At 42.3% G+C, this 27296-nt stretch overlaps 2 protein-coding genes across 8 annotated transcripts in view; both read right to left on the bottom strand.

The window, feature by feature from the left end:
* LOC309376167 (uncharacterized protein) overlaps positions 1-7579 on the bottom strand; it is a 49948-nt gene extending 42369 nt beyond the window's left edge. Inside the window, exon 1 of the mRNA XM_081922402.1 lies at positions 7497-7579. The gene's annotated coding sequence lies outside the window, so the exon portion shown is untranslated. The remainder of the gene's footprint in view (positions 1-7496) is intronic.
* LOC309376166 (uncharacterized protein) overlaps positions 1-25911 on the bottom strand; it is a 48596-nt gene extending 22685 nt beyond the window's left edge. For 2 of the 7 annotated variants that reach the window (XM_081922399.1, XM_081922400.1), the window contains exons 1-6: positions 25393-25911; positions 22985-23075; positions 14953-15069; positions 14000-14155; positions 13127-13264; positions 12098-12319 (exon numbers count right to left, since the gene is read on the bottom strand). In XM_081922399.1, the coding sequence (XP_081778525.1) occupies positions 12144-12319; positions 13127-13264; positions 14000-14155; positions 14953-15069; positions 22985-23033 (636 nt within the window). In that variant the 5' untranslated portion in view covers positions 23034-23075; positions 25393-25911 and the 3' untranslated portion in view covers positions 12098-12143. Of the gene's footprint in view, positions 1-11930; positions 12320-13126; positions 13265-13999; positions 14156-14952; positions 15215-22984; positions 23076-23100; positions 23262-25392 lie in introns of those variants that run through there. The other 5 variants (XR_014171070.1, XR_014171072.1, XM_081922397.1 and 2 more) reach the window with 5 other exon arrangements.
* Between the last annotated feature and the right edge of the window lie 1385 nt (positions 25912-27296).

Raw genomic sequence — 27296 nt, 5'->3', positions numbered from 1 at the left:
CCCCTGTTATGTTCCCTGAAAATTCACAAGATGTATTTTCATTCCCCCAAAAAAGACACTGAAATGAAATATGAAGCAGAGTAATATGAGTCAGGTTTGGCATCAGGGTGTGGCATTCTTGGGCAAATTTCAGGACCATTGCACCTGAGAACAGCCCACTTCTGATGTCTTCCATAAGCCCTGCTTTCCCTTTCTTCCCTGTCTACTTCTACTCTGACCAGACCAAGGCTATTTGGTGAAGCCCACATTTGCGAATTTAGCCACCAATTTAATTTCCCCCAAAGCACACAATACAACATCCCTCCAAGGCACGTGGAAACTCAAAATGGGAATGACAGCTTTGTACATGTTTGCTTCCATGCGATCAGGAATTTCCCAGGACTGTCTGAGGGTGGGTCAACACCATGCCATTGACTGAGGAATGGGGCAAGCGGTGTAAAGAAAACTTTAAATTCATCCCCTCAAATAAAACACAGGTCCCCACCCCATCCTTTGCTTTTATCACATTTGGTCAGAAAAGGGTCAGGTAGCTGATGGCTGAAAGCTGCTTTCTCTCACCCCCACCCTCTGCTGATTGGCAGTTCTACTCACCTTGCTGCATTCTACCAGCAAATGTTATGCACTTAGTCTCTCCAATATGGCAGTTATGGGTGTCAATGACCACACAATCGTTTGCATTCTCCGTGAAACAGAATGGGCACTGCAGTGGACCAAAACTCTCAGGTTGCACTGGCAAAATGAAATTTATGGTTATCAGATGGATTCCATTTATTCTGACATGACTGGTTCATTCTGGCCCTTATTTTCCAATTCGTACAAAGGGTTATCACTCCATCCCACCCACCCCCCCGCATGGTGTTCTAAAAGTGTCATCAAATATTCCAGCTGGGAAAATCTAATAAAAATATTGTTGAGTGTTGCTCATGAGTATGGCTTCTGTATATAACATATGCAAGTCTTTCTCAGAACATGCATCTTGGTGTCTACCTGCTTCTGCATGAGAGTGATCTGAATTGTGTGAAATGAGATTGACAATTCTGCCAGCCAGGACAAAAGCAGATTGGCATTGATCCTTACCAGCCTATGAGATGAAACAAGGCTTCCCCACAGATTCTAGGATCCAGGCTTACTCTTTTGAATGGAAGATGATACTTTTCTACTATCCATGATAGGCATTTATAGTGGTTTCAGGTTGAATCTTGGAGTGATCATTGTGATTATCACGATTAACAAGATCATTTGTTGGGAATGATGATACTGGGTACATACTGGTTTGCTGTGGGCAACAGCCACCCTGCCCCTAACAATGAAATGAAAATGCTACTACATTCAGTCAAATCTTAAATAGGATCTAGTTTTGACATTTTAGAAGGGTTGTTGCTTCTTTCATTAAACTTCATGGAATGTGACAATAGTAACACACCCAGTTATAAATAAAGTCACACTAATAAATATGTCAATTCCCCCCACCCTCATATGTAAATTGATAAATATGTGCTCATCTCTTGATTTTCCCAGACATGCAAAAACTATTACTTGCTTTTTGAGCGGCAAAATTTGATGACCAAATGGAAAAGCACAACATCCCCACATCAGATTTTATGGGACTCGTGAAGAGGAGTCCAACTGCTTTCCAGAGATACTAGGAAGACAAACCTTTCACCCAGTTATATTTTGCCTCTGCAACAAAGTAAGCAAAACACAACACAAAGGAATACAGAGAAATAAAGAAACACAGCTCACATGACTCTGTATGCAATTACATAGAACTTCTCAAAGATAAAATGTAAAAACAAAACATTTATACTCCACCAAGTGTCTGTTTCTTTAAATATAGCCTTTACATAATACATGCCAGGCACGTCCAACTCCCAAGAGACTGTGATCTACTCCCAGTATATTTAAAAAATGGCAGTGATCTACTCATTGTCGTTGGAGGGAGGAGGATTCTCCAGAGTTGTTGAGTATTTTTTAAGGGAAGAGTCACCAGAGTTGGTGAGCATTTTTGCGGGACAACTGCAAAACCAAAATCATGTTCAAGTACAATACGGGATGTATCAAAACCAAAGTTCCAGCCAAATGTTCCTTCATTCAATCAAGAGAATAGAATCTCTAGAAATATACTTGTTGCTAAAATGTGTTCTCCCTAACAGAGAGCACGTGTTGCGGTGGGGACCAGCAGGCCACCCCACTGTTGCTTGCCAGACCTGTTTGGATGTCACAGGCAGTGATTGGGCAATTTGAGTCTCTGGGGAGACTTCGATGTTGACAATTTGGAAGTGGGGTCAAAGGTTTTAAATACTGGGCACGCAACCTTCGGCGTCCTCTTGGGCTGTGTGTACCGGATCACCTGCCCACCCTTCCTGAATTGGGGGGGGTGTTGTTTGCTTTGACCTTGCTATGCCTGTCATGGGGTCACCTGCTGTTGGGGCAGGGGCCTGGTAGGAATTTTGTCCATTTGGCTGATTGGCTGGTGCCATTTGGTTTTTGCCTACTGTGTAGCAAATTGTCACAACTTGTAAGGTTTGCAGTTAGGCATTGATTAAAATTGATGGGTAGAGGGGAAAGTGCCTACCCCTCCAATGGTGGTGCTGCAAGGGAATACCGTTAAAGGGGCTTGCCATCCTTTTCGTCCAAGTCCCTGGCATCGGGCTTGGGCCGTGCAAGCCCCGGGAGCATGCGGGTGAGAAGTGAGGGTCTGTTGCCCAGCTTCATTTCTCCCCAATATTGTTTTCCCTGACTGGCTTCCGCTGGAATCCGGAAGTCAGTTCTGTCCCTGGGGCAAGGACAGATAGTCGTAACCAATGCATAAGCAACCACTCACATGTGTGTATTTAAATAAAGTTGTGGCCAAAATCATGCCAAAAAACCTTAAACAAAATTGATGTGTGAAGTGTGAGTTTATTTGGGGTGGCTTGGGGACCTCGACACACAAAGAATAATCCAGAACACTGGGTGAAAACAACCCACTTTCCAGTGAGTGTTGTAGCCTTACTCTCAATCACTCAAACCACTGTGATAGAGCCTCAGCTGTGTGAAATCCCAAGTGGGACTCCGACGATGAGATCACTGGATGCAAATCTCTGTTTTGAATGTCTTCTTTCAGTCGGTCCACAATGGAATGATAAGACAGCAAAACACTTGTTCAAGTAGGTAAGTCAGCTGCATACACATTCTGTAAGGGCTGAAGTATATTATGCATATATTATGGAAAGGCTATATTTAAAGGAATGGGCACTTGGTGGAATATAAGTGTCTTATTATTACATTTTATATTTGGGAAGTTCTATATTTTGCCTCTGGGCAAGAATTGTTGATACAGAAAGTGTCCAAAATACTAGGGCCCTTACATTGAATAGGGTTTTCATTGCATAGGTCAGTATTGCAGCATTCAGCTTGCATCTGAAAGAATTGGGGGCTTCCTCCAGAAAAAGAAAAGGTGCCTGGGATACAATCCTGAGTGTTAGCGCAGTCACTGTAAGTAAGGCAGAGCATGTCTTCAGCAACTGTGAAGAAGAATTAGAGAGGAATATCAAGTCAATAATTTTTGCCCCAGATTTTTTTATTGGGAGATTTAATAGATACATAAAATGGAATGTGTTTAGTTTGATGCTGTGCACTGGTGCTATAAGAGTGGTGCCATGGGCTGACTGGATGCAGAGGCAAGGCAGCAAGCACCAGGGAACCCCCAAGGGAAGAAGGCTCAGAGCCAGGGGCTTTGTTGTGGGACTACAATGAGTGGTCAGAGGGATAAGAGGGAGATGGAGGTGTCAGAAACTGAAAAGATAACAGGGTTTAGTGAGCAGGAAGAATCTGAGGGAGAGAGCAGTTGAGAACCAGAGGCGGAAGAGAATGGGGTCCAAGAGGCAGCAATGAGTCAGGCTGGCGAGGAAGCCAAGCTGTCTCTCCTTCCTGCGTCAGGCAGCTCCCCTTCCCCCCAGTCTCCCAGAATCTGGAGAGGTAAGAAGATGGTGGGGAAAATATGGGCAAGATGAAAGTTAGCTGACTTGTGCCAATACATGCAGGTCCCTCAATGTGTTCCCTGGTCATTCCTTAGTCAAGCATTGGCTTAATGAGTTCATTATTTCCATTAATTCCTATGGGAACATTTTTTAATCCAGGGTTTTTCTGATCTCCCCAACCCCTTTTCAATTATTTATTCCTGAAATGGCTGCAGCCAACCAGCAAAAGGGAAACAGAGGAGAAACTGATTTCTCTGATCTCTCCTGCTCCCTGAATTGGCTGATCTCTCCTGCTCTCTGATATGTTTGATCTCACTCCCTCCCTCCCTCCCTGCATGACTTCTGCCCAAAAATAGCTGCTGCCAACCTGCAAAGCATAAACAAGGAAGGAAGGAAGGAAGGAAGGAAGGAAGGAAGGAAGGAAGGAAGGAAGGAAGGAAGGGGGCAAACTTTGGCTGTTCGAATATATAAATCTGCAGAGAATATAGCAAGGTTTGGGCAAAATGTATTACATTCAGATAAGTGAATTTTAACATTGTAAAAATGTAAAAATGATCGCAGGACCTAGGGGGAGCAAGGAAAATCATTTTAAATGTAATGTCACTTTTAAAATGGAGATTGGGGTGATGGGCAGTCATACCCTGGTGGTTCTCCAAAATTGGACAAAGAGGCTACGACCGAGGAGCATGCATAAAATTCAGAAGTAACCAAAGAGGTATTTTTTTCCATCTGAAAAGAACAATAATGATTTATGTGTTCCCTTGGCTTTGAAATTTTACAGCAGGAAGCTATTTAAGGCTGAAATCTGTACCCCCACACATCTTGGAGTAAGGCTCACTGAATTCATTGGGATTTGCTTCTGAGATCACATAGTTAGGATTTGAATTTTAGTGCATATAGCATGAATTTGGTCAGAAACAACACTTCAGAATGAAGAAAAGCAAAAAGCACCTCTATACATCAATGAGTAGGAAATTATATACATTTTAAAAGTATGTACCTATTAATGTATCATGTGTATACGTTTAAAAGTAGTTCATTATAGAATCTGTGCCATGTTTTGATTGAATGGGTGGATGGAAGGACATTTGATTGATTGTCCATTGTCAGTGGATTCCTACAACATCCCATGCAGGAAGATGATGGGGGCCAGAAAGACTATACACTAGAATCTTTTCTAGGCCTGGTTCATGCCAGGGATCGTGCCTTATCCCAACAACCTCAGTATTCTCAATTTCAGCAGAACATCGAAGAAAATCAGATATAGAATTGTTGGTTTACAATACAATACTCAGCCTTGAAGTGTTAAAAAACCTAAATCAATCTTTTAGCTTTTTCACTGAAGACAGAACATTTGGAGGGGAGAAATCCTGGTTAAGAGATGAATCACTAAATATGTCAGGTGCTCCCCTTGTAATATCATCATAGAACTCAGAAATCTTTCTAGAGAATCCTTCATCCCCATTAATAAAGTTGTAGTCCACATAATTCCTTCTGTGAGGAAAAGATGTTGCACGCAGGCAGACTCTTCTGTATATTTCACAGAAGACTTTTGGGCTGAGTCACACGTGTATGGATTTTACTGTAATTCTTTGATCGCACAGAGCATGGTAATTTCTGAGTGCGTGGAAGGCCTCTGTTGAGAAGGGTTCTTTGTACATGGGGCGGGGGGGGGGGAGAAACCTTACTCACATATATCGCTATGTAGAGCAACTTCACGGCAAGTTTCTTCTGAACATTTACGTTCCTGTCGCAGGAGACAAGTGTTGTTGTATAGATATAGACATGTCATACATTGTAGTGGTGCCCCTGCAGAGAGAAAGGAAGATCACAAAAGCTCAGTGTCATGATCGTATGCCTCAAGGCATCTCCATTTTGCTGACTAAAGAAAAAAAGGTATAAAAAGACAATTCTTGGGTGCCAAGAGAGAACCCCAGTAGCAACTTAAAATCACAAAATAGACAGCAAAATAAACCCTTAATATATAACGTTCTAAGTTCTTTCCAAAGTTCTCCTCTTTTAATTGGATAGAGAAAGACCACACATAAAATCATAGGATTTTAAACGTGGAAGGGACCCCACAGGACATCTGCTCCAACCCCCTATGATGCAGGAATCTCAACTAAGCATCCATGATAGATGGCCATCCAGCCTCTGCTTAAAATCCTCCAAGAAGGAGAGTCCATAACTTCCAGAGGGAGACCATTCCACAGTCAAACTGCTGTTGCTGTCAGAAAGTTCTCCCTAATGTTTAGTTGGAATCTTCTTTCTTGTAACTTGAATCCATTAGCTTGGGTTCTAGTAAGTTTTTTTTTATAAAAAAAAATCCTTCAAACTCTCCAAGATTCCCTGCAGTTGTGACTCTAAATAAGTAATTTGTTTACTCAAAATAATGCGACATTCTTGCATAAGTGTTTTGTGGACAGTCAAGCAATCTTCATAATGAGATGTCTCCTCTTTCATCTGTTGAAAGTATTTTTTTAAAGTTCTGCCACATCTTGCTGAATCGACTTCAAGGCTTGAATCTGAGCCAGAATTTCCTTCAACAAGTTTGTATAAGAATCCTCCTCCGCCATTTTCCCTGGCTCGGCAGATAATGACGCAGCTGGAATTAAGCTATCTGCTGTTTGCTTAGATCTCTACTCTTAACATGCCACTGCAGTTCTGGAGCAATAGCTCATTGGTGAGAAGTTTTATTTCCCCACCCCACCCCCTTGCCTGCATGCCCAATTTGCTCCCTAATGGAGCAATCCAAACCCTAGCATAGCGTGCTGGCAAGTGCAGCAGGTGGAGGTAGGGGGCCACAGCAGCCAAAAACAGGGTCCAATGGATGCTGGGGCAGTTCAACCCCTCCATGACATCAAAACATTCCATTTAGGGACTTTTCCTTGACAGGAAGGAGATCTTTGCAGCAGGGGGAGCCTGCTTGGCATCAACATTCCTAGATTGCACTCCTTTGGTGTAAAGATAACTATGATAGTGTTAGGGAACTTTGGTAACTTGTATGATTCAGTTACAGATAGGTAGCCGTGTTGGTCTGCCATAGTCAAAACAAAACAAATTCCTTCCAGTAGCACCTTAAAGACCAACTAAGTTAGTTCTGTATCTGAAGAAGTGTGCATGCACACGAAAGCTCATACCAAGAACTAACTTAGTTGGTCTTTAAGGTGTATGATTCACTTTCTAGCTCTACTGACCCCCTCCCTATTCTAGAGGAAGTTAATGGAACTATGATAGTGTTAGGGGACTTTGGTAACTTGTATGATTCACTTTCTCATCGCACCAAGATTCCCAGATTCTCCTGCTCTTCATCACAATATCCATCTATTCAATACCCCATCCAGGAGCACATGATGTTCTTGACCTCCTTTCTCTAGCTCCACTGACCCCCTCCCTATTCTAGAGGAAGTTAATGGAACACAAAATCTCTGGTTTCTACTCACCTACTGAAAACAAGCTCAAGAGGAGGCCTGTGCACAGAAGAATTCTCATGGTGTTGGGATAATCAAGAGCTGAAAAGGACTTCAAGAAGACCTGGTCCCACAAAGGCAATGGATACAGATATGAGCTTACAGAGGAATTTATAGTCAGAGATGGGAGACTCAAGCAGCACTTGCGAATGACTGGTTTAATGAGACGTGGAAACTGGCACAAATGGAGGCAGCATGTTTTCCCAGAGAGCCTCTGATGTGATCTTGGAACACAAAGCAATTTTAAAATTGCATGAAATCTTTTCCAGGAACACCATGAAATTTTGGCAAATGAGAATCCACGTTATCCCCAGTGTTCTTCACAGTGGATATGGGAAAGCATTTTCACAATCATATTCACAGGGGACAGAGACCCCTCAAGTATCCTGATTTATTTGGGACATCACGGATTGGCAGAAGCTACCCCGGCTTCTGTTCCCAATCACGAATGCCCCAATTTTGATCCATCGCACCGGTCATGCCAGGTGTTTTAGGGTTCCGCTGTGGTGCGAGTCCACAAACAGGACCAAAAACAGGACCAAAAAAGGGAAGGAGAACTTACCTTGACCTCCTCTTGTGGTGGTTCATCTCCAAGACCAGAGGAGGAGGTGAAGATAGCTGCGCTGCAACAGGAAATAGTCTGCGCTGCATCAGGAGGTGCAGCATAGGCTGGCAGGCCTTCTGCTGGGCTGCACCAGGCATCTCCAGAGAAGTGGGCAGTTTGATGTGGCCTACCGGAAGTCCAGCCTGGAATCTGCTGCCTCCGGAAAAATGGGTGGTTTGGTGCGGCTGCTGGAAGGCTGTGCGGGCCTCCGCTGCATGGGGAAGGCTGCACCAGACTCCACCACATCTCCCAACACTCCTGAGAAGGAGGAAGAGTGCTCAAAGGTAGGTGCAGTGCTTTTTTTCCTGGGGGGACGCAGGAGCACACATACTCCTAAACATTTTGTGAATCTAAGTTTTGCCACATTGAGGAGCAGTATTTGAATATGAGTAGGAAATGAGAGTACCCCTAAACATTTTTAGGGGGGAGCACTGGGGGAAGGGGCACGAGCAAAGAATGGGGTGGTGGTGGTTGTGGGCCCCGAATTGCCCTCCCAAAATGTTGGAAGGTATGGGGTCAATTTGTACATCACACAAGCTTCTCATCCAGGCAGTTTGGTATCTCTTGGATTTTCAGCCAAGCTACTTTGGATGGTCAATTATTCAGTATTCATTTATTTTTTAAAAATATTCTCCATTCTTAAGCAATAAGATGATGGACTTCCGGTCTTTTCAACATAGACTAGAACTCTGCAAATAGGAATTGTTGTGGCCACTCTAATTTTGTGTCCCAAGTAGGAGCAAATTTTGAAGAATATTGAAAAAACCATCCCACACAGTGCTCACTACAGGAGTCCCACATGGAAGAACATAGTGTGTGTTTTTAGTCTGTATCTATCTCTGTTTTTGGTGTGTGTGTGTGTGTGTGTGTGTGTGTGTTAAAAAAAGGTTGGGGTGTTTCGCTACTACTACAGACTTTGGTTTTAATGCAGGCCAAAATCTGCATAACCATTAATCCACTGTGAATGGTGCTGATAGGGAGCAAGGTGAATAAATTGCTTTCTCTCCTTTGGCTTAAACTGCATTTCCTCCCTTTTTCTCTCTGTTTTTTAATAACAACTATGTTTCTCTTCTCTCTAAGCTTAGTCTTCCCTCCCAGGGCCCCTCAAAGTGGCAAAAGCTTTGTTATCTCCTGGCCCACTCTTCAGGGTTTATTTTTTTTTTGCTGGAAATTCCTGGGAAAAGCTGAGGTGAAAGTAGCGGCCAGTCTAGCTTAATGCCACCATCCCTGTATTTTTAGGTGCCTCTGCCAAATCATCCTTGGCATTTACTCTATGCATCCTTCCTCTATCACAGTGATGGCAGGGGCGGAGGAAGGGGTGTGTGGTACAGGTGGGCCGCCCCAGGTGTCACCATTGAGGGGGGGTCACAAAATGCTGGGTGACACTCACCGCGGAGCCTGCAGTGCACTCAAGCCATGCGTCTCTCCTGGGAAAGACATGGTGGCTTGGGCACCCACAGACTTGGTGCTGCCCCAAACAGTCCATCTACCACCTCCCCCTCAACTGTAGGGCAGCTGAGTGGGAGGAGACAGACAGACTCCTCAGAGGCCCCACAGAGCGTCCTGTCCCAGGTGAGTGATGGAGAAAGTTTTTATGTATTTCATGTACACAAGGCTTCCTTTACAAATTCTCGAGCATATATATTTGAGCCATGAGATGGCCTTATAGCTTTTTTACATCTCTATGAAATCCCAGTTTGGAGGCTTTTCAGAAGTTAATGAAAATGCGTTGAACTTTGGCTTAGGTTAAGGGTGGGTTGTGCTGTTCCATATTTCATCTCGTTTAAGAACTCAATGAGCCACCAAAATTAATGTTCTTTGGCTGCTGGCATCTGTGAGCTGCAGCGAACATGTACAGAGTGTCAAGAAAATTGTTCACCCACTCAAATTGGCATGGGGGTCCACTCTTTCTATAGTTTCCTGAGGCCCTTGCCAAGAGTAAACTGATGTTGGGAGACAATTATCAGCTGGCATAACTAGATGGGGTGGAGACCAGTGTCTGGAATATAGTGATGATGGTCATCAGCCTCTTTTACTGGTACTGTAAGCTCACTGCTGTCGTTTGATGAAATGCTTGTTCCGGAACACTGTTCCAGCCTGCCTGTTTTATTGCTACCCAATTGCATTCTTAATCTAGACCCTCCTAGGCTTTATATATATATATATATCCATCACACACAGCAGTTATGTTGCACGCAAGTATGTTTCATGCACGCAATAGAGCATCCATGATGGATTAAAATGAAAGAAACTATGCCATATCTGTGTCTCTTCTATAGAAGCTGTGTGGACATTTGATCACATTTTTGCTGTTTTAGATAACACTAATGGAAACCTTAGCATCATGATAAGAGTAGCAGAAAAATATCTAGGCTACCAATGCAAAAGGGAAAGCATAAAATGTTTTGGAAAAGCAGCAATGGAGTGTGTCAACATGCCCATGACACAGCAGGGATCACAGTTGTTCCCACCCCTTACTGCATGCATGCATCCATCCATCTTGCGAGACAATGGAGTGCACCTACAGTTTGAAGTCAAACCATTGCATTAGCAGCCGCAAAAGTGACGCCCCTGGGGCGCAAGCCTCAGCAGTGTGTATGGAGGTCCTGGGCTGCCCAGAGGATAAGACACCTCTCTTGGCCTCTCTGATGTAGTCGAAAAGAAAGCAGAGCAGCTGCAGATGTTGCTGGAAGGAGGTGTACAAGATATCATCTGAAAATCTTAAGGACTCCAGTCCAGATTTGTGTAGGGTTTATTCCTTAGCCTTTTCTTCTCCCAAAGATGTCCCGCAAGGCAGCAGAGGTTTAGGATCAGAGTTTTCCTTCTCCTAGATGGACTACCTACCCAGGTTGATGAGCCCCATCCACCCCTCACTTCCCTCTACAGCACATGTGTGGACATTGTCACATGCAACAGTTCCCAAACTGTAGTCTGTGGACCACTGGTGCTCCATGGGCTTCATTCATGTTGCCTGTGGGGATTTATGGAGAACTGGACTTGATGCTAACAGCCTTTCAAAGGGTTCTTTCAATAGGGATTGTGCCTTTATCTCTGACAAACATTGCACTTACGGTGTCTTGACCTTGGATGGTTTCTGGACCTCGCCTTTCAAGTTGCACCTGTGTTTCGGTGTTAGACCAGTTGGTTCTTTTTTTGATTGCTCTTGTGAATGGTCTTGGGACAATTTGGCATTACGGTACCTGAGATCAAGGATCAAGTTTCAACCTACGCACCTTTCCAGACAGTACAGAATTTCTGGACACTATCAGGTACAAGGCTGCTAGTTAGTTTATAGTCAACTTGAATCTTGCACAGAATTTGAGTTTCTGGAAGCATTTGAGTGGGGCAGGGGGAGGGGGAGCCAAAAAAATTAGTCACTACTCAGGTCCTCATATTTCAACCAATGTAGCTGCCTGTTACTTCTGCTAGTTCTGACCAAGCAGTAGCAGAACCAAGGCTAGGTGGGATAGTTCGTTGCATATTACAGATTCTGTAGTTACATGAAATGATGGGGAATTGCCAATTATTTATTTTATTATTATACTTTTTTTTCACCAGGAGGACAGGACCATTTTGACATCAGGATGTAACTGGACAGGACAACTGAGATCTTTGCTCCGATCTCTGGTTCCTTTACATATTTGCAATGGTGCAATGGAAAAACAAGCAATCTGAACTGAGTACAAAGTAATGCTTTTCTCTTCTTCCAGCTTTCCTGGTGGAAATAGTTCCCCCTATTAAAAACACACAAGTGCCATTAGGAAATACGTATTGATATCCCAGATTACAACTTTCAGTTTTCTACTCCTTCTTCACCTTCAGAAATTAACATTTATCATGCCATATCTGCATAGAAATCATTTGCTGGAAAATCCTCAATACAAAGACACAGTATTTGTCTGCTTTATGAATTTATTCAGATCACCATTCAATGGAAATATAACTCCTGTGTCTTATTTTCTATAAGTAGAGCTCTGAAACCCCAATTTCCAGCTCTCTTGCACCTGCCTTCTAGAAAACACTCTCTTTAGCATCTTCAGAGATCTTCCACACACACACACCCCGCCGCGGGGAGCAGTTTCCTCTTAAGTCCCACGAAGGGTGCATCTACAGGCCAGAAGTATGGAATGATGACTGGGCATCAAAACATGCTGCTCGGTTGACATTGAAAGAAACCCAGTTATTCAAACTTTGCATTACTCCTTTGGGGACTGTTGTTATGTAATTACAAAAATCTGGGGTTGCACATCCTTTGAAAGCAGCTGCCACTTCACTTTTACCCACTGAAAAAAAGAGGAATGATAATATGAGTCAGGGTTGATTTCAGGACCCAGCACACGCTTGCAATTTGCAGGGCCAATGGATTCATGTGCCCCCCTTTACCCCCAACCCAGTTATGTTCTCTGAATATTCAGAAGATATATTTTCACTCAAAAAAAGACAATGAAATGAAAGGTGCAGCAGGATAATATGAGTCAGGCTTGGCATCAGGGTCAGGCATCTTTGGACAAATGTCAGGGTCAGTGCACCTGAGAACAGTCTGCATCTGATGTCTTCCACAAGCCCTGCTTTACCTTTCTTCTTTGTCTATTGGTATTCTGACCAGATCCAGGCTACTGGGTGAAGCTCACACATGTGAATTTAGCTAACAATTGAATCTTCCATAAGGCCCACAATATAGCATCCCTCCAGGGCCTGGGGAAACTCAAAATGGGAACGACAGCTGTTTGCATGCCTGTTTGCATGTGATCATGGCAGTCTGTGAGTGAGGCCAAAAGCATGCCAATGACTGAGGACTGGGGCCAACATTGTGTACCTCCCCGATAATCAGGATATCCCACCTTCCTAGGGTTCTTCTTTTATCTCTTTATTTCTCTTTCTCACATACAGAAATCATGGACAGATATATTTCCCCAAACTCATTTCTAGCAAGGAAATCTCATGTTGATGAAAACATTAAATATTTCCCCTCAAATAAAACATATCTCCCTCCTCCCTTTGCATTCTTCATATTTGGCCAAAAGGGGGGTGGGTAGTTGATGGCTGACAGCTGCTTGTTTTCCCCTGTACCGATCGGCAGTTCTACTCACCTTGCTTCATAATACCACCAAAGGTTATACATTTAGTCGCTTTATAAGGACACCTGCGCGCTGTCATGCTCTCACAATCAGCGGTGCTGTTAGAGAAGCAGACTGGGCACTCCAGAGGACCATATCTCCCAGGATGCACTGTCAAAATGAAATCTGGTTAGATTTCTGTTTTCTTTGGCATGCCAAGTCCATTCTGGCCCTTAGTTTCCAGTTTGTATAAAGGATTATGACATCCACCAGGGTGTTCTACAACTGCAGTCAAATGTGCCACCTGGGAAAATCTAATATAAAAGTTTCAAGGGGGACTTGTGATTACAATATGACAACAATTGGGGGGGGGGAGAGACAGACCTTGCCAACCTTCCATCTATTTGAAATTGTGGCCAGGAACACCATTTTTGAGTTCATTCTTGGGTAAATTATGACTGGCAATCAACTCTGATGATCTTCATTGTGATCAATACCATTAACAATTTCATTTGTTAGGAATGATCCTACTGGGTTGTTGTAGGCAATGAAATAAAAATGCTGCTATATTTGCCCATGCTGAAATTTGCCGTTATCTCTTCCCTGCCCCAAGGTTAATTGACAACAAATTTCCCCAGGATAAGTTAGAAGCCAGCGGAAGTTAGTAGCATGTGGAAGTATTGCTATATATGGACTTAGCTGCCCCTTTGCTTCCTTTGCTTATAAGCGTATAAATGCTTGCACTGTTTTCATGCTTGGTGCAACACCCCTCACTACTTGCTAGATGAGATTGTGCTGACATTCTCACCTAAATGCCCCATTTTACTGGCAATTGGATTCTATTGGACATTTCAGGCAGCCCAGGATATCTGGCTTCAACCCCGATATTCCCCCAACAATACTTACTTCCGAATCCATCCTCAATGCATGCAGCAGAATGGCAGCAGGAGAACTTCACCCGAAAATATTTCCTCATTGCTGTAGCAAAGCCAAAATAGCCTGGGTGGCATTCCTGGGAGTCAACGCAGTCACTGTAATTAAATTGCTCTCTGTACTGAGAAACTGTGGAAGAGAATTAGGAAGGAGGTTCAAGTCAATCATCTTTGCCCTGGCGTTAACTGTGGCACTCTCAAAGCTGTAGGGTTGCCAAAGGAGGGATTTTAAATACAGAAGTGACCACAGCTGTTGCTCCATCCAAAGGTGATAAAAGGCACTCCTAGCTAGGGATGTTGGAAAATAATGGAGGTGGAGAGAAAAAATGACAGTGTCACTTGTTGGGGGCACATTGTCCAAGCCACCACCCCCACCTGGAATTGGCACTATTATCTATCTATCTATCTATCTATCTATCTATCTATCTATCTATCATCTATCTATCTATCTATCTATCTCTATCTATCATCTATCTATCTATCTATCATCTATCTATCATCATCATCTATCTATCTATTTATCTATTTATCTATCATCCATCTATCTATCATCTATCTATCATCTATCTATCTACTTAAAATTATATGCCACTATTCATCCAAAGATCACAGGGGAGTTTACAGCATTAAAACGCAAAATGAAAACACAAAATACATATCATAATAATAACAATGAAAACCAATAGCACCTCCCACAAACACATTAAAAAAGCTATAGACTGGCAATATGGCAGTCCCCACAATTCCTTCTGTCATGAAAGGTTACAGGATGAAGAATGACAGCTCTGTGTATTTTAGGTCTGATTCACGCATGGACCTCACTTTAGTTCTTTGATTTCCCAGCATGCAGTTACTACGTGTGGAAGGTGTCTTTTGAAAAGGGCTGTGTGCACATTCAGTAGAAAGAATGAAACCTTTCTTACTCACATATATTGTTATCCAGAACACCTTTGAGGCATGTATCAGCTGGGCAGCTATGTGCCTCTCGGTTTTCACAATAGTTTTTCAGCCCATACTGACAAGTTGTACATTGTAGTGGTGCCCCTACAAACAAGAAAGGGGATCAAAAAGGCTCAGTGTTATTAACATACACCACAACACATCTTCTTTTGAGCCTTGGAGCCAGAGGGTCTTGGGCTTAAAATGGGAGACAACGACAGATTCCCCCGACTTTGGAAACCACATTAACCTATTTTGAATTAAGGCAATTCAGTCTAATAAAGAATTTGAAAATGGAAATTATGTTTAATAAATGAGCACCAAGTTTGTATCAATCATCCCATCTCCTGGTAGGCTTTCCTTCTTTCTCAGAAGCTGGGTACAATTCTGCCAGCAAAGTTACCTTATATTTCATTAAGTAGAGCACTTCCGGAGGCGGCGCGAACGGCAATGGCTGCCAGCTCCTGAACGGGAGAGGGTAGCTCCGTCGAAACGGGTCGCCCGCTACGGCGAAGCGGGGACCCATCCAGAAAAACCACAGGCAGCAGAAGCCTGTGGTCCTGAGACCCGGCGGGCGCCAAAAGCAGCCCCTAAAACGACGAAGGGACCCCGTAAGGGGCTCCGGACCGCGGAGGGGGTAGCGGCGCTGTGGGTCGTTGCGCGATCAACGGAGCGAAGCCGCGTCGCTGTTGCCGGTGAGCGCTGACCTTTCTTCTTGAAACTGCTAACTTTGGAAAGTAACAACCCGTGAGTAATTTGGACAATATACTTTTAAAGCTTCTAAAAATTGTGAAATTTGGCTGAAAGCGGAGCGACGAAAAACAGGAAGTCCGTCTTCCGCTGACACTGAACTTGAAAGTAAAGAGCAGGAGGAGTGGAGACAAAGAGTAACGTTTTGCATTGACTGATCTGGCACCTATTTAAACTGTTGTTTCTGGCTGATTTAAAGACTTTAAGTGGCTGATTTTTGGACCTTCATTGAGACAAGGATACCTGTCTTCTGTTGATCTATTGGATTACAAATAAAAGTAAGAAACCCAGGTACTGGAGCTGCCTGAGTAACTGAGCAGTCAGTCTGCAGGCTTTGGATACTTTGAATCTGAACTTTGGAACATACTGAGTTTGAATTTGTTACTTTGAAACACTTGTCGTCTAAGCACTTTTGGAAACAATGTTTGGCTTTAAGTTTTAACTCTGCTAAAATTTATCTTTGTGAAGATCTTTGGAGATCAATTCAGACTTACTAATTTTAATTGGATTGGACTTCCTCCCCAAAGACATTCTAAGCTCCACCTAGAGGATTTTTGGATTTACAGCAGTGACTTTGTTTTACTTTCTCTTTCCCGGCCTCCTGTTTGAGTGTTACCATCTGGGCTCTTACTTTCTCATGGGAACAATTCAGTTTGACCTTGGTTTTTAGATAACTTTGGAATGAGTGGAACAAGAAAAAGGGGAAGAACCAGACAAACAACGTTAACTTTACCGACAGTCTCACAGCGTAGATCATCTGTGCCTGCTTTGCCTACTACTTTGCCTCCTGAGGCAGAAGCGGCTTCCCTGCTACAATCAGGGGAGGGAGAAACTGAGGAATTACAACTGGAAGATATGGCCTCAGGAGCAAGTGGCACTGTTTTGGAGAAAATTTTTGAAAAATTGGAGGCTCTGGACAGAAAGGTTGACCAGCAATCAGCTAAAATTGACTTAAACACAGAAAGTTTAAATAGACTAACTGGACAAGTTGCACAGAATGTGCAATCTATTGGAGAATTGAAGGAGGCTGTAGGTGAAAACCGGAAACTGGCGGAAGACACTAGCCAAAGATTGGGACAGCTTGAAAAAGAAGTAAGACCACTCAGCAAACAAGTAGGAGAACACCAGATCTACTTTTCCATGACAGAACTTCGGAACAGGGAGGCCAATTTAAGGATACGCTCAATTCCAGAAGTGGAAGAAGGTAACTTAACTGAGTTCCTCACCAAAGAATTTTCCAAGTTTTGGAACTTAGAAGAAAAAGACTTTAAAATACTATCTGCTTTTAGGCTCGGAAGACTTATAAAGAAGGAGAAGCCCAGAGACTGTTTGATAATATTGAGATCAAAGGAGGAAAGGGACAAGATTCTAGGCCTGCATTACGGAAAGTCACTGGATATTTTGGACAAAAGAATTGAAATTTATAAGGATATTCCTAAACAGCTGTTGGATCTTCGAGCAGACTACTCGGAATTAGTAAAATTGCTAAGGAGCAACTCAATCATCTTCAGGTGGGAGTTTCCCCAAGGTTTATCGTTTACTTTCAGAGGGAGGAAGACCAAAATTAGAACGCCGGAGGATAGAGACAAGTTTTTGGTGGCACACGGAGAAGATCTTCATAAGGGACTTGGATTACCCCCAGGGCCTGAACCTCCGGGGGTTCCTGCACCCCCGGACCCCCGAAAATCTGAGAACAAGGTACCCCCACAGCAAGAATAACCAGATATATTCAGGATGTCTCTGCAACTTTTGAGCTGGAACATAAATGGCTGTAACATTCCAGGAAAAAGGAGAAAAATCTTTCACATTTTAAAAAAGGAACATTTGGACATTATTTGCTTACAGGAAACACATGTGACCAGGCTCCACAGAAAAGTGTTAATAAATAAAAGACTTGGTCAGGAATTTATATCTTCGGATACAGTTAAAAAGAGAGGTGTGGTAATTTATGCAAAAGAGAGCCTTTCACCTAAATTACTGTTTAAAGATGAGCATGGAAGAATTTTGGCGATAGAAATACAACATCAAGGGGAAAAAATATTGATATTAGGAATTTATGCTCCAAATGAAGGAAAATCGGAATTTTACAAGAAGTTGCATGAGACTATGCTGGACTATCTGGACTACAACAACATCATTATGATGGGAGATATGAATGGAGTTGTATCAACCAACATGGATAAGTCACAGAGCCAAAAAATTTCTAAAGATGGGAGACTACCAAAGACCTTCTTTGAAATGACAGACAATATGGACTGGATTGACATTTGGAGAGTGAGAAACCCCTTGGGAAGGGAAGGAACATTTTTCTCTGAAGCCCAACTGACTTGGACAAGAATCGACCAGATATGGATAACTAGAGGTCTGGCACCTAAGATCAGAAAGGTGGAAATCTGCCCAAAGACATGCTCCGACCATAACGCACTGAGAATGGACATGACATTGATTCCAACCGGTTCCTTCAGATGGAAGATGAATGATGGCCTGTTTAGAGATCAGGAGATTACTAAGAAGGCTCAAAAAGCTCTAAAGGATTATTTTGAGATCAATATGAACACCACAGTGGAAAAAAGAACTATCTGGGACGCAAGTAAGGCCGTGATGAGGGGGTTCCTGATACAACAGAACACGGTAAAGAAAAGGAAACAAAACGAAAGGAAAGATAAAATTTTGGAAAAAATCAAGGAGTTGGAGAAGAAGTTAAGACTTAATCCGAAGTCTCAGCCGATTCTGAGAGAAATCAAACTTTACCAAGCACAATATTGCAAACTGATAAATCAGGAAATAGAATGGAAAATCAAACTAATGAAACAAAAAACTTTTGAGTCGGCTAATAAATGTGGAAAACTGCTAGCTTGGCAGTTGAAGAGGAGACAAAAGTTAAATACAGTGACAAATTTAGAGATTGAAGGAAGATGTATCCAGAACCCCGGAGAGATTAGAAAGTGTTTCCAGAGATATTTCAAAAAATTATACACTCAAGGGCCACAAGATGAAGCAGCGATTAAACAATTTTTAAAGACAAATGGACTGGCAAAGTTGTCAGAAGAAAATAGATCAATTCTGAATGGCAAAATAACACGACAAGAGATTGAGCAGGCCATCCAAAACATGAAACAGGGCAAATCACCAGGACCAGACGGGCTGACCTCCAAGTACTATAAGACATTGAAAGACTATTTGATACAACCACTGATGGAGGTCAGCAATGAAATTTTAGAGGGGAAGAAGGCGCCAGAATCGTGGAAAGAAGCTTTCATCACATTGATACCAAAATCGGAAACTGAAAAGACACAGCTTAAGAACTACCGTCCCATCTCCCTTTTAAATGTGGATTACAAAATATTTGCAGACGTTTTGGCAAGTAGATTCAAGAGGGTTTTAAACAAAGTAATTCATAAAGACCAGGCAGGCTTTCTCCCAGGCAGACATATGTCTGCTAATACAAGGAACATTATAGATATATTGGAGCTTTTACAAACAGACATAAATACTAAAGCTGTTTTAATTTTTATAGATGCGGAGAAGGCCTTTGACAACATATCCTGGAAGTTTATGAAAGGGAATTTAAAAGAAATGGGAGTGGGCCGGGGGTTTGAGAATGGGATTGATGCAATATATTCAGAACAAAAGGCTAAACTGATAGTTAACAATGTGGTTACAGAAGAGTTTAAAATTGAAAAAGGAACACGACAAGGCTGTCCGATTTCCCCGTTATTATTTATTTCGGTCCTGGAGGTGCTCTTGAACACGATTAGAGGGGACAGGTTGGTGGAAGGGATACAGGTCGGAGCGAAACAATACAAACTTAAAGCGTTTGCAGATGACCTAGTTCTGACATTACAGGAGCCAGAATCTAGTACGAAAAGAGTACTACAACTAATCCAAGATTTTGGTCGGGTGGCGGGATTTAAACTAAATAAGCAAAAAACCAAGGTGTTGGGAAAAAACTTGACAGATATTGAGTCGGAACGGTTTCAGAGAGAGACAGAGTTAACTGTGGTTAAGAAAGTTAAATACCTAGGGGTAAACATAACAGCAAAGAATCTGAGTCTGTTTAAAGATAATTATGAAAAATGTTGGTCTGAAATTAAGAGAGACTTGGATAGCTGGTCAAAATTGAAACTTTCATTGTTAGGTCGAATAGCTGCTATTAAGATGAATGTATTGCCAAAAATGTTGTTTTTGTTTCAGACATTGCAGATTGTAGATAAAACGGAGTGCTTCCGGAAGTGGCAGAAAGATATCTCCAAATTTGTCTGGCAGGGCAAAAAGCCCAGAATTAAGTTTAAGATATTAACGGACGCAAAAGAAAGAGGGGGCTTTGCCCTGCCAGACTTAAAGTTGTACTATGAAGCCGCAGCTTTCTGCTGGCTAAAAGACTGGCTACTTCTGGAGGACACGGATGTGTTGGATTTGGAAGGTTTTAACAATGCATTTGGATGGCATGCATATTTATGGTACGACAAGGTTAAGATTAACAAGGTCTTTAAGAACCATATTGTCAGAAAAGCAATATTTAATGTCTGGACAAGATACAAAGACTTATTAGAGAACAAAACACCGAGGTGGCTGTCACCTTTGGAGGCTAAGGCCCGAAAAAGACCCAATATGGAGGCCAATTGGCCAAAATATTGGGAAATACTAGAAAGGGATGGAGACAATTGGAAACTGCAGAGCTTAGAGAAAATGAAAGATAAAGTGCGAGACTGGTTACACTATGCTCAGATTAAGGAAGTGTTTAAGATTGATAAAAAGTTAGGATTCCAGGTGGAGAAATCGAAACTGGAAACAGAACTGTTAGAACCTAAGACCAAGGTACTTTCAAAAATGTATAACTTGCTGCTGAAATGGAACACACAAGACGAATTGGTTAAATCGGCTATGATAAAGTGGGCCCAGGATATTGGGCACAACATTATGTTTGAGGACTGGGAAAGGTTATGGACCACCGGGCTGAACTTCACAGCATGTAATGCTCTGAAGGAAAATGTAATGAAAATGATATATAGATGGTACATGACCCCAGTGAAATTGGCTAAAATATACCATTCGTCTGATAACAAATGCTGGAAATGTAAGGAAAATGAAGGAACATTCTTTCACCTCTGGTGGACCTGCCCTAAAGTGAAGGCCTTTTGGGAAATGATATACAATGAGTTAAAAAAGGTATTTAAGTATACCTTCACCAAGAAACCAGAGGCCTTCCTTCTGGGCATGGTCGGCCAGAACGTGTTAAAGAAGGACAGAACATTTTTTATGTATGCTACAACGGCGGCAAGGATACTTATTGCTAAGAGCTGGAAAACCCAAGATCTACCCACACTGGAAGAATGGCAGATGCAGCTGATGGACTATATGCAACTAGCTGAGATGACTGGCAGAATCCGCGACCTGGGAGAGGAGAGGGTTGAAGAAGACTGGAAGAAATTTAAGATTTATTTACAAAAGTACTGTAATTTGGTTGAATCCTAACAAGGAAGCCAGAGCAGAAATAACTGTCTACCACTAAATTATAATTTTTTATTTGAGTTTAACCTAAATACTGCATTTAAGAGCATAAACAAGATGATAATTTGCTTGGAAAAATTCGTTTGTAATGATGAAAGTGGAAGCGGGAGACGTGAGGGAGTCCACAATAGAATGAAAGGATGTTATGAAACCTATTCTGTTTGTTAAATATGTATCTGTAAAAAATCTTAATAAAAATTTTTATAAAAAAAAAAAATATATTTCATTAAGTAAAGAGGTTGGAAGGTTCCTTTATTCGCTCTTAAAACAAAAGTAGAACATCCAGGGGAGGTGTACTGGGATATCCACAAATACACAACTCCAGGCCAACTCATTTAGGTCTGGAATCAGTTTTTAGGATGCTTAGGAACCTTCCCCAGCTCATGTGCCCCAGCAGAGCAATCTAGGGCTGACACCTACCCTTCAGCTACAGACAAACAGTATAGCCAGTGCTGGCAGATGCTATTAGAATCATAGAATTATAGAGTTGGAAGGGACCACAACAGTCCCTTACTCCAACCCCCCTGCAATGCAGGAATCTCAGCCAAAGCATCCATGACAGATGTCCATCCAACCTCTGCTTAAAAACCTCCAATGAAAGAGAGGCCGCAACCTTCTGAAGGATGGTCAGTTCCACTGCCAAACAACTCTTACTGTCAGAAAGGTCTTCCCAAATCTTTTGCTCAATGTGGGACTTGAACCCACGACTCTGAGATTAAGAGTCTTGTGCTGTACCAACTGAGCTATCCCTGCTTGTGGTTGTCATTTATGTTTATTAAATTTGTATACCAATTTTCATCAGTAGATAACAGGGTGCTTCACAACATAAAAATACAAAACGAGAATGCAAATATTACTATCATTTATTAAATAGACCCACTTTGGAATAGGGTTGCCGCCCATCCTTTAAAATACAGGATCATCCCAGATTTCAATGTAAAATGTTATGTGTTGATTGAATACAGGGCACAGTTTGCCCTGTATTTCCTGTATTTCTGCTCTGTGCAGTGTGTGTGTGTGTGTGTGTGTGTGTGTGTGTGTGTGTGTGTGCCAAGTAAGAATCATCTCCAAATAGCCGCCCCCACTACTACAGGGAAGGCATTGCTGGCTTGGCTGGAGAAACCACCTCTTGCTTTGTTCCTTTCATGTTTTCTCCTCGTTTCCTCTTCTCATCTCTCCCCCAAGGAGGTGTTCTCCCTTCCCTTTCCCTGCAGCTTCAGTGGGGTTAAGGAAACCATCCACAGAGCTGCAGCCTAAGAACAAGGGCCTCGTCCCTCAGAGAACAGCAGCTTCCAAGGCTCTAGAAACAAGCAGTTTTGTGACACTGTAACCCAGAAGCCACAATTCCAAACATAGTCATCTTAGGGTTGCCAGATTTCAAAAAGTGAAAATCTGGACGCAAAAGTTATTAAGCTTTTTTATCTAGACTTTCCACATGGGTTGCCATACGTCCGGATTTTCCCGGAGATTTCAGAGATTTCTGTCTGGACACTGTTTTCTGCTGCCATTTTTTGCCTATGTCCAGGAAATTCCAGACATATGGCAACCCTAGTTGTCTGCATAGTAATTGATTTTTTTCTCCCTACTCCAAGATGCTAGCCCTGCTTCCCAATTCTTCCCGCTTGTCACTGCTTTGCCCATCTGCTAGTTTTCATTTCTAAGAGCACCTTAGCTTTTCAGTCTCCTTGCTGTAGCTCCACCAACCACTCCCTATTTTAGAGTAAATTACTGGAACCCAGGATGTCTGGTTTCTACTCACCTAGTGAAAACAAGGCCAAGAGGAGGGCTGTGCACAGGAGAGCCTTCATGGTGTTGCGATGATCAAAAGCTAGGGAGGACTTCAAGAAGATCTGTTCCAAAAAGGGCAATGGATACAGCTATGAGCTTACACACAGGGATTTTATAAGTCAGGGATGGGAGCCTCAGCCAACACTTGAGAACAACCGGTTTAGTGAGATGTGGAAACTGGCACAAATGGAATCAGTATGTTTTCCCAGAGAGCCTGTGATGTGATATTGGAACACACTGCGGTTTTGAAACAGGATGCAATCTTTTTCAGGAACACCACAGAATTTTGCCAAGTGACAAGTTATCCCCAGTGTTCTTCACGCTGTATATGGGAAACCATTTTCAATCATATTCACAGGGATTGATTAGAAACCACAGGAGGGGAGAGTTATCTGTGCTCATGTTCTGCTGCTTGGTTTCCCATAGGCGTCTGACTGACCACTGTGAGAACAGGATGTTGGACTAGATGGGTCATTGGGTGGGGAAATGTATAATTTATCTTAAAACCATTGCAAACAGCTAAAATTGTTAGTAGGATTGGAATAATGCTTGTAGTTTAAAGCTGAATTTTGGACATGTAAAAGTGTAATAGAAATGGACAGGGAAATGTAAAAGATTTGGATTATCATCAAAGATGCAGGCTAAACAATTAACAATAGGACCCATAAAGGGGAGGAGGGAAGTCCAGGAGATTCTTTGGAATCTTGTTTTTATGCTGTATGTTGGATACGTGATTTTAAAATTTTATTCTGAAAAGCCAAATATATATTTTTTAAAAGATGGGTCATTGGGTGTGATCCAGCAGGCTAGTCTTGTGTTCTTACATACAAAGCAAGGAAATGCACAAGAGCAGAGAGCTCGTACTATTACATTGATGGATACTTCCCTTGCCTCTGTGCTACGCTTTGTTTTGTACAAGCTTGCAACTGAAATAATTAGGTGTGGTTCTATTTTATTCTGTAATGTTTAATGAGTAGAATACCATTTTTTAAAAAAACTAAAAAACTTTAAAGTTTTCAAAGAAAATACCAGCATTCCCCATTGATTTTCTCTGATCTTGCCAGGAGAGACATAGAAACCTAGCAAGCTGTTTCTCTTTTTTTTCTTGGTTGATTGGCAGTTCTACTCACTTAGATCTGTAGAGCCAGCAAGGGTTATGCACTGATCCTCATTACTAAAGCAACTGGCAGTCTCTATGCAGACTTTTTCCTTCCCTTCACCTTTTCCCTTTAAAGACCCTCAAAGATTCTTGACCCTCTTGCTATAGCTGAGGGCTGGAGATCCCACAGCCCTTCAGATGTTATTGGACTACTGCTCCTGTCATCCCTGACCATTGGCCATATTGGCTGGTGCTGATGGGATTTAGAGTCCTACAGAATAGGGTGGGCCACAAGTGGGGATGGGCAGTTCTCTCAATTTTTGTTTCTTTTAGTTTCACATTTTTCCCAATCTCAAGTTCAGTTCTCCACATTTCCAACAATTCATTGATTTTTTTAATGTCCTAATTTCTCCTGATTTACACATGTTTGTATGCAATTTTGCCTAATATACATGTTTTTGCAAAGCAATGTTCCTTAATGAAATGATTGTTTGTCTGCTATTTTTACCAATATATAGGGCTGTGCAGAGCTTCTATGGCCATCGCCACCCCAATCAGATTCAAAGTCTGATGCAGTACATAGGAGTGGCCACATTCTTACCTAGGATGATTCAGAGCCTGAACTGAATCACAGCCCATGCTCACTCTGGGTGTGCACAATCCAATCCGGAGCAACTGAGGGCTACCTAAATCCATGCTGTCTGCATCCTGATTTGATTGGGGACCCAAGAATGAACAAATGAATGAATGAATGAATGAATGAACGAATGAAACTTTATTTGCGTCAGCCATCAGCCATAGCAAAAAAAGAACATTGCGATATACACAGAACAGAAATAAAAAGTCGATTGTATTAAACATGATTATATAAAACACAGTTTAGGGTCCTGAATCAGCAGTCAAATAATGGATCTTATTCTGATTGCCCCAGCTAATAATTGGGGAACCTAAGATTCGGCCACAGCTAATTCACATTCTAACACGTGCATTTTCGTGCACACTTTACTGAAATACATGCATTCTTGTACACATTTCTTGGCTAAATAAATGCTTTGAGAAATTTGGAGAACAGTTGGTTAATTTTGAAGGGTGGCTGTGCCTTGGTCCGAGTATTGTTCCAGAAAGTGTGGGTTATGTCGATTTGCCTTCACATATGAGCAAAACTGAATTTTGCCTCAGTTCCTGGCACAAGCCTCCCACTCCTGTTTCATGTCCACTACCCGTTCCCTTTCTAGAAATAATAAAAGAATAAAAACCCAGGACTTCTGGTTTCTACTCACCTAAAGGAAGCAGAACCAAAATGAGACATGAGCTCAGGAATGCTTTCATGGTGTCAGATAGCTGAAGGGCCAAAACTGGAGCAGAGTGATACCAATGCAAGGACAACTCTTAGCTGGAGTATTTTGTAAGCCAAGGAGAGGAGGTATGTGGCAATAGCTGGAAAGAGCTGGGCACTGATTCATTTTCTGGAAAGGACTGTAAATTAGAGTGAGGATGTTCCCAGATAGTTCCCTAATAGATGTTATTAACAGATACTGGAATACCCAGAAAGAACTGGTTCAAGACTTCTCCCCTTTAAAGGCAGATAGGGAATCAAAAAATAATATGATTAATGATTATGGCAAACTCTTCTACAGTCTAATTATTAAATGCAGTTTTTTAATATATTTTAATCGGAATCATTCTAATGATAAACCAGGTGACATGACCATCTCCTTTAGCCAGTGGGGAAGTGGTATCACTGATGTAGCTATTTCTGTTGATCCAATTCTCCACATTAGCTTGCTTTGAAGTGTACTGCTATTATTATTATTATTATTATTATTATTAGGCACAAATTTACAAAAAAAATGGCCTGATTCAGTTCAGGATTCGGCTAGATCAGCAGGACAGCCCCACTGAAAATGAAAGAATGTAAGACCATGTTGGTTCATGTTGATTATGATTACCATTAGGATTATTTGCAAACTAGTGCACTTCTAAATAATTTGGGGTGCTCAAATCATTGACAAAACAACACCATGATTTGAGGCACGGGGGAATGTTGCTGGCAAACTGATAAGGAACTGGTTGTTTGACAATGCTGATCAACTAATGATGCTAGACAGGACCCAAGTCCGGATCACTCACAGGAGGAGACACAGAAGTAAAGGAGAGACACAGTGATGATGGTGTACACCAGTTGTGCGGAATCTTTGGCCCCCCAGATGTTGCTGAACTGCAACTCCCATGACCCCTGGGCATTGGCCAAGCTTGCCGGGCCCAAATGTTCCCCAAATTGGGTTTTGCTTTTTTTACTAAGACTTCTAGTTCATTGTTTATAGCTGCTTTCCTGGAACTCTGCTCTTCCCTGATTCTTCCACTGCCCCTATTTTACCAGATTTCTGGGAAGAGCACATACGAGTGTGTTGCATGTGATTTCACTGAAAATGTTTGCCCCTCCCCCTAGCCATGTCTTCCTGAATGTCTCCTACCTATTTTTGCTCCCTCTCAACATTCACTTCAAACACTCTTCAGAACCAGCCTTTTGTACCCTGTTTTCTGGTTATTGTTTCCATTCTGCCTCTGGTTTGCCTTTGTAGGAGAAGCCTATCTCTCTAATGCTTGCTTTTGAAGTGACCCCCATATAAAACCATGCAAATTTCAGAGGATCTTTTATTTTACTGAATCAGATTATTATACAGAACAAAGTGGGGTTGTGCTTTCTCTCTGTCCATCTGAAAGGCAGATCGGGTGTTGCCTACTCTCAAAATTTAATACGAGGCTACGGGTCCTCAAAATGTTGATGAAACTTTCCCGAGCACCCAAATGATCCCTTGGGTCACCTATGGTTCCTGAGCTTATTTCTTGTGCAAACCAGCTTGTTGTGTTAAGAAGCCTGAAATATAGAAGGCAGAAGGCACTTGCAAGGGACCAATCTGCACCAGGAAGGATCTGTGATTATGCTGAAGAGCTGCTCAGCAGAGCCACAATTCCTGCTCGTTTGCAAGCCGCACATCTTCAGAGAAACTGCTTGCAGAGGAAGACTATGCAACAGGCAGGAAGGAGAGTCAGGCAGGCCGGCTCCTGCCTTCACACAGCTGGTGATCAGGGTAGGTCTTGGCCCAATGCCTGCCTATCCTTCCCATTCCCTCCAACATTTATCCAATGAAAATTATTGTTGTTGTTGTTGTTGTTGTTATTA

Source organism: Podarcis melisellensis (genome assembly GCF_964234715.1).
Source record: "Podarcis melisellensis genome assembly, chromosome: 8".
In the NCBI taxonomy this organism is placed as follows: domain Eukaryota; kingdom Metazoa; phylum Chordata; class Lepidosauria; order Squamata; family Lacertidae; genus Podarcis; species Podarcis melisellensis.
Note: the sequence above shows the minus strand (reverse complement) of the source record. Positions and strands in the feature narration are given on the sequence as shown.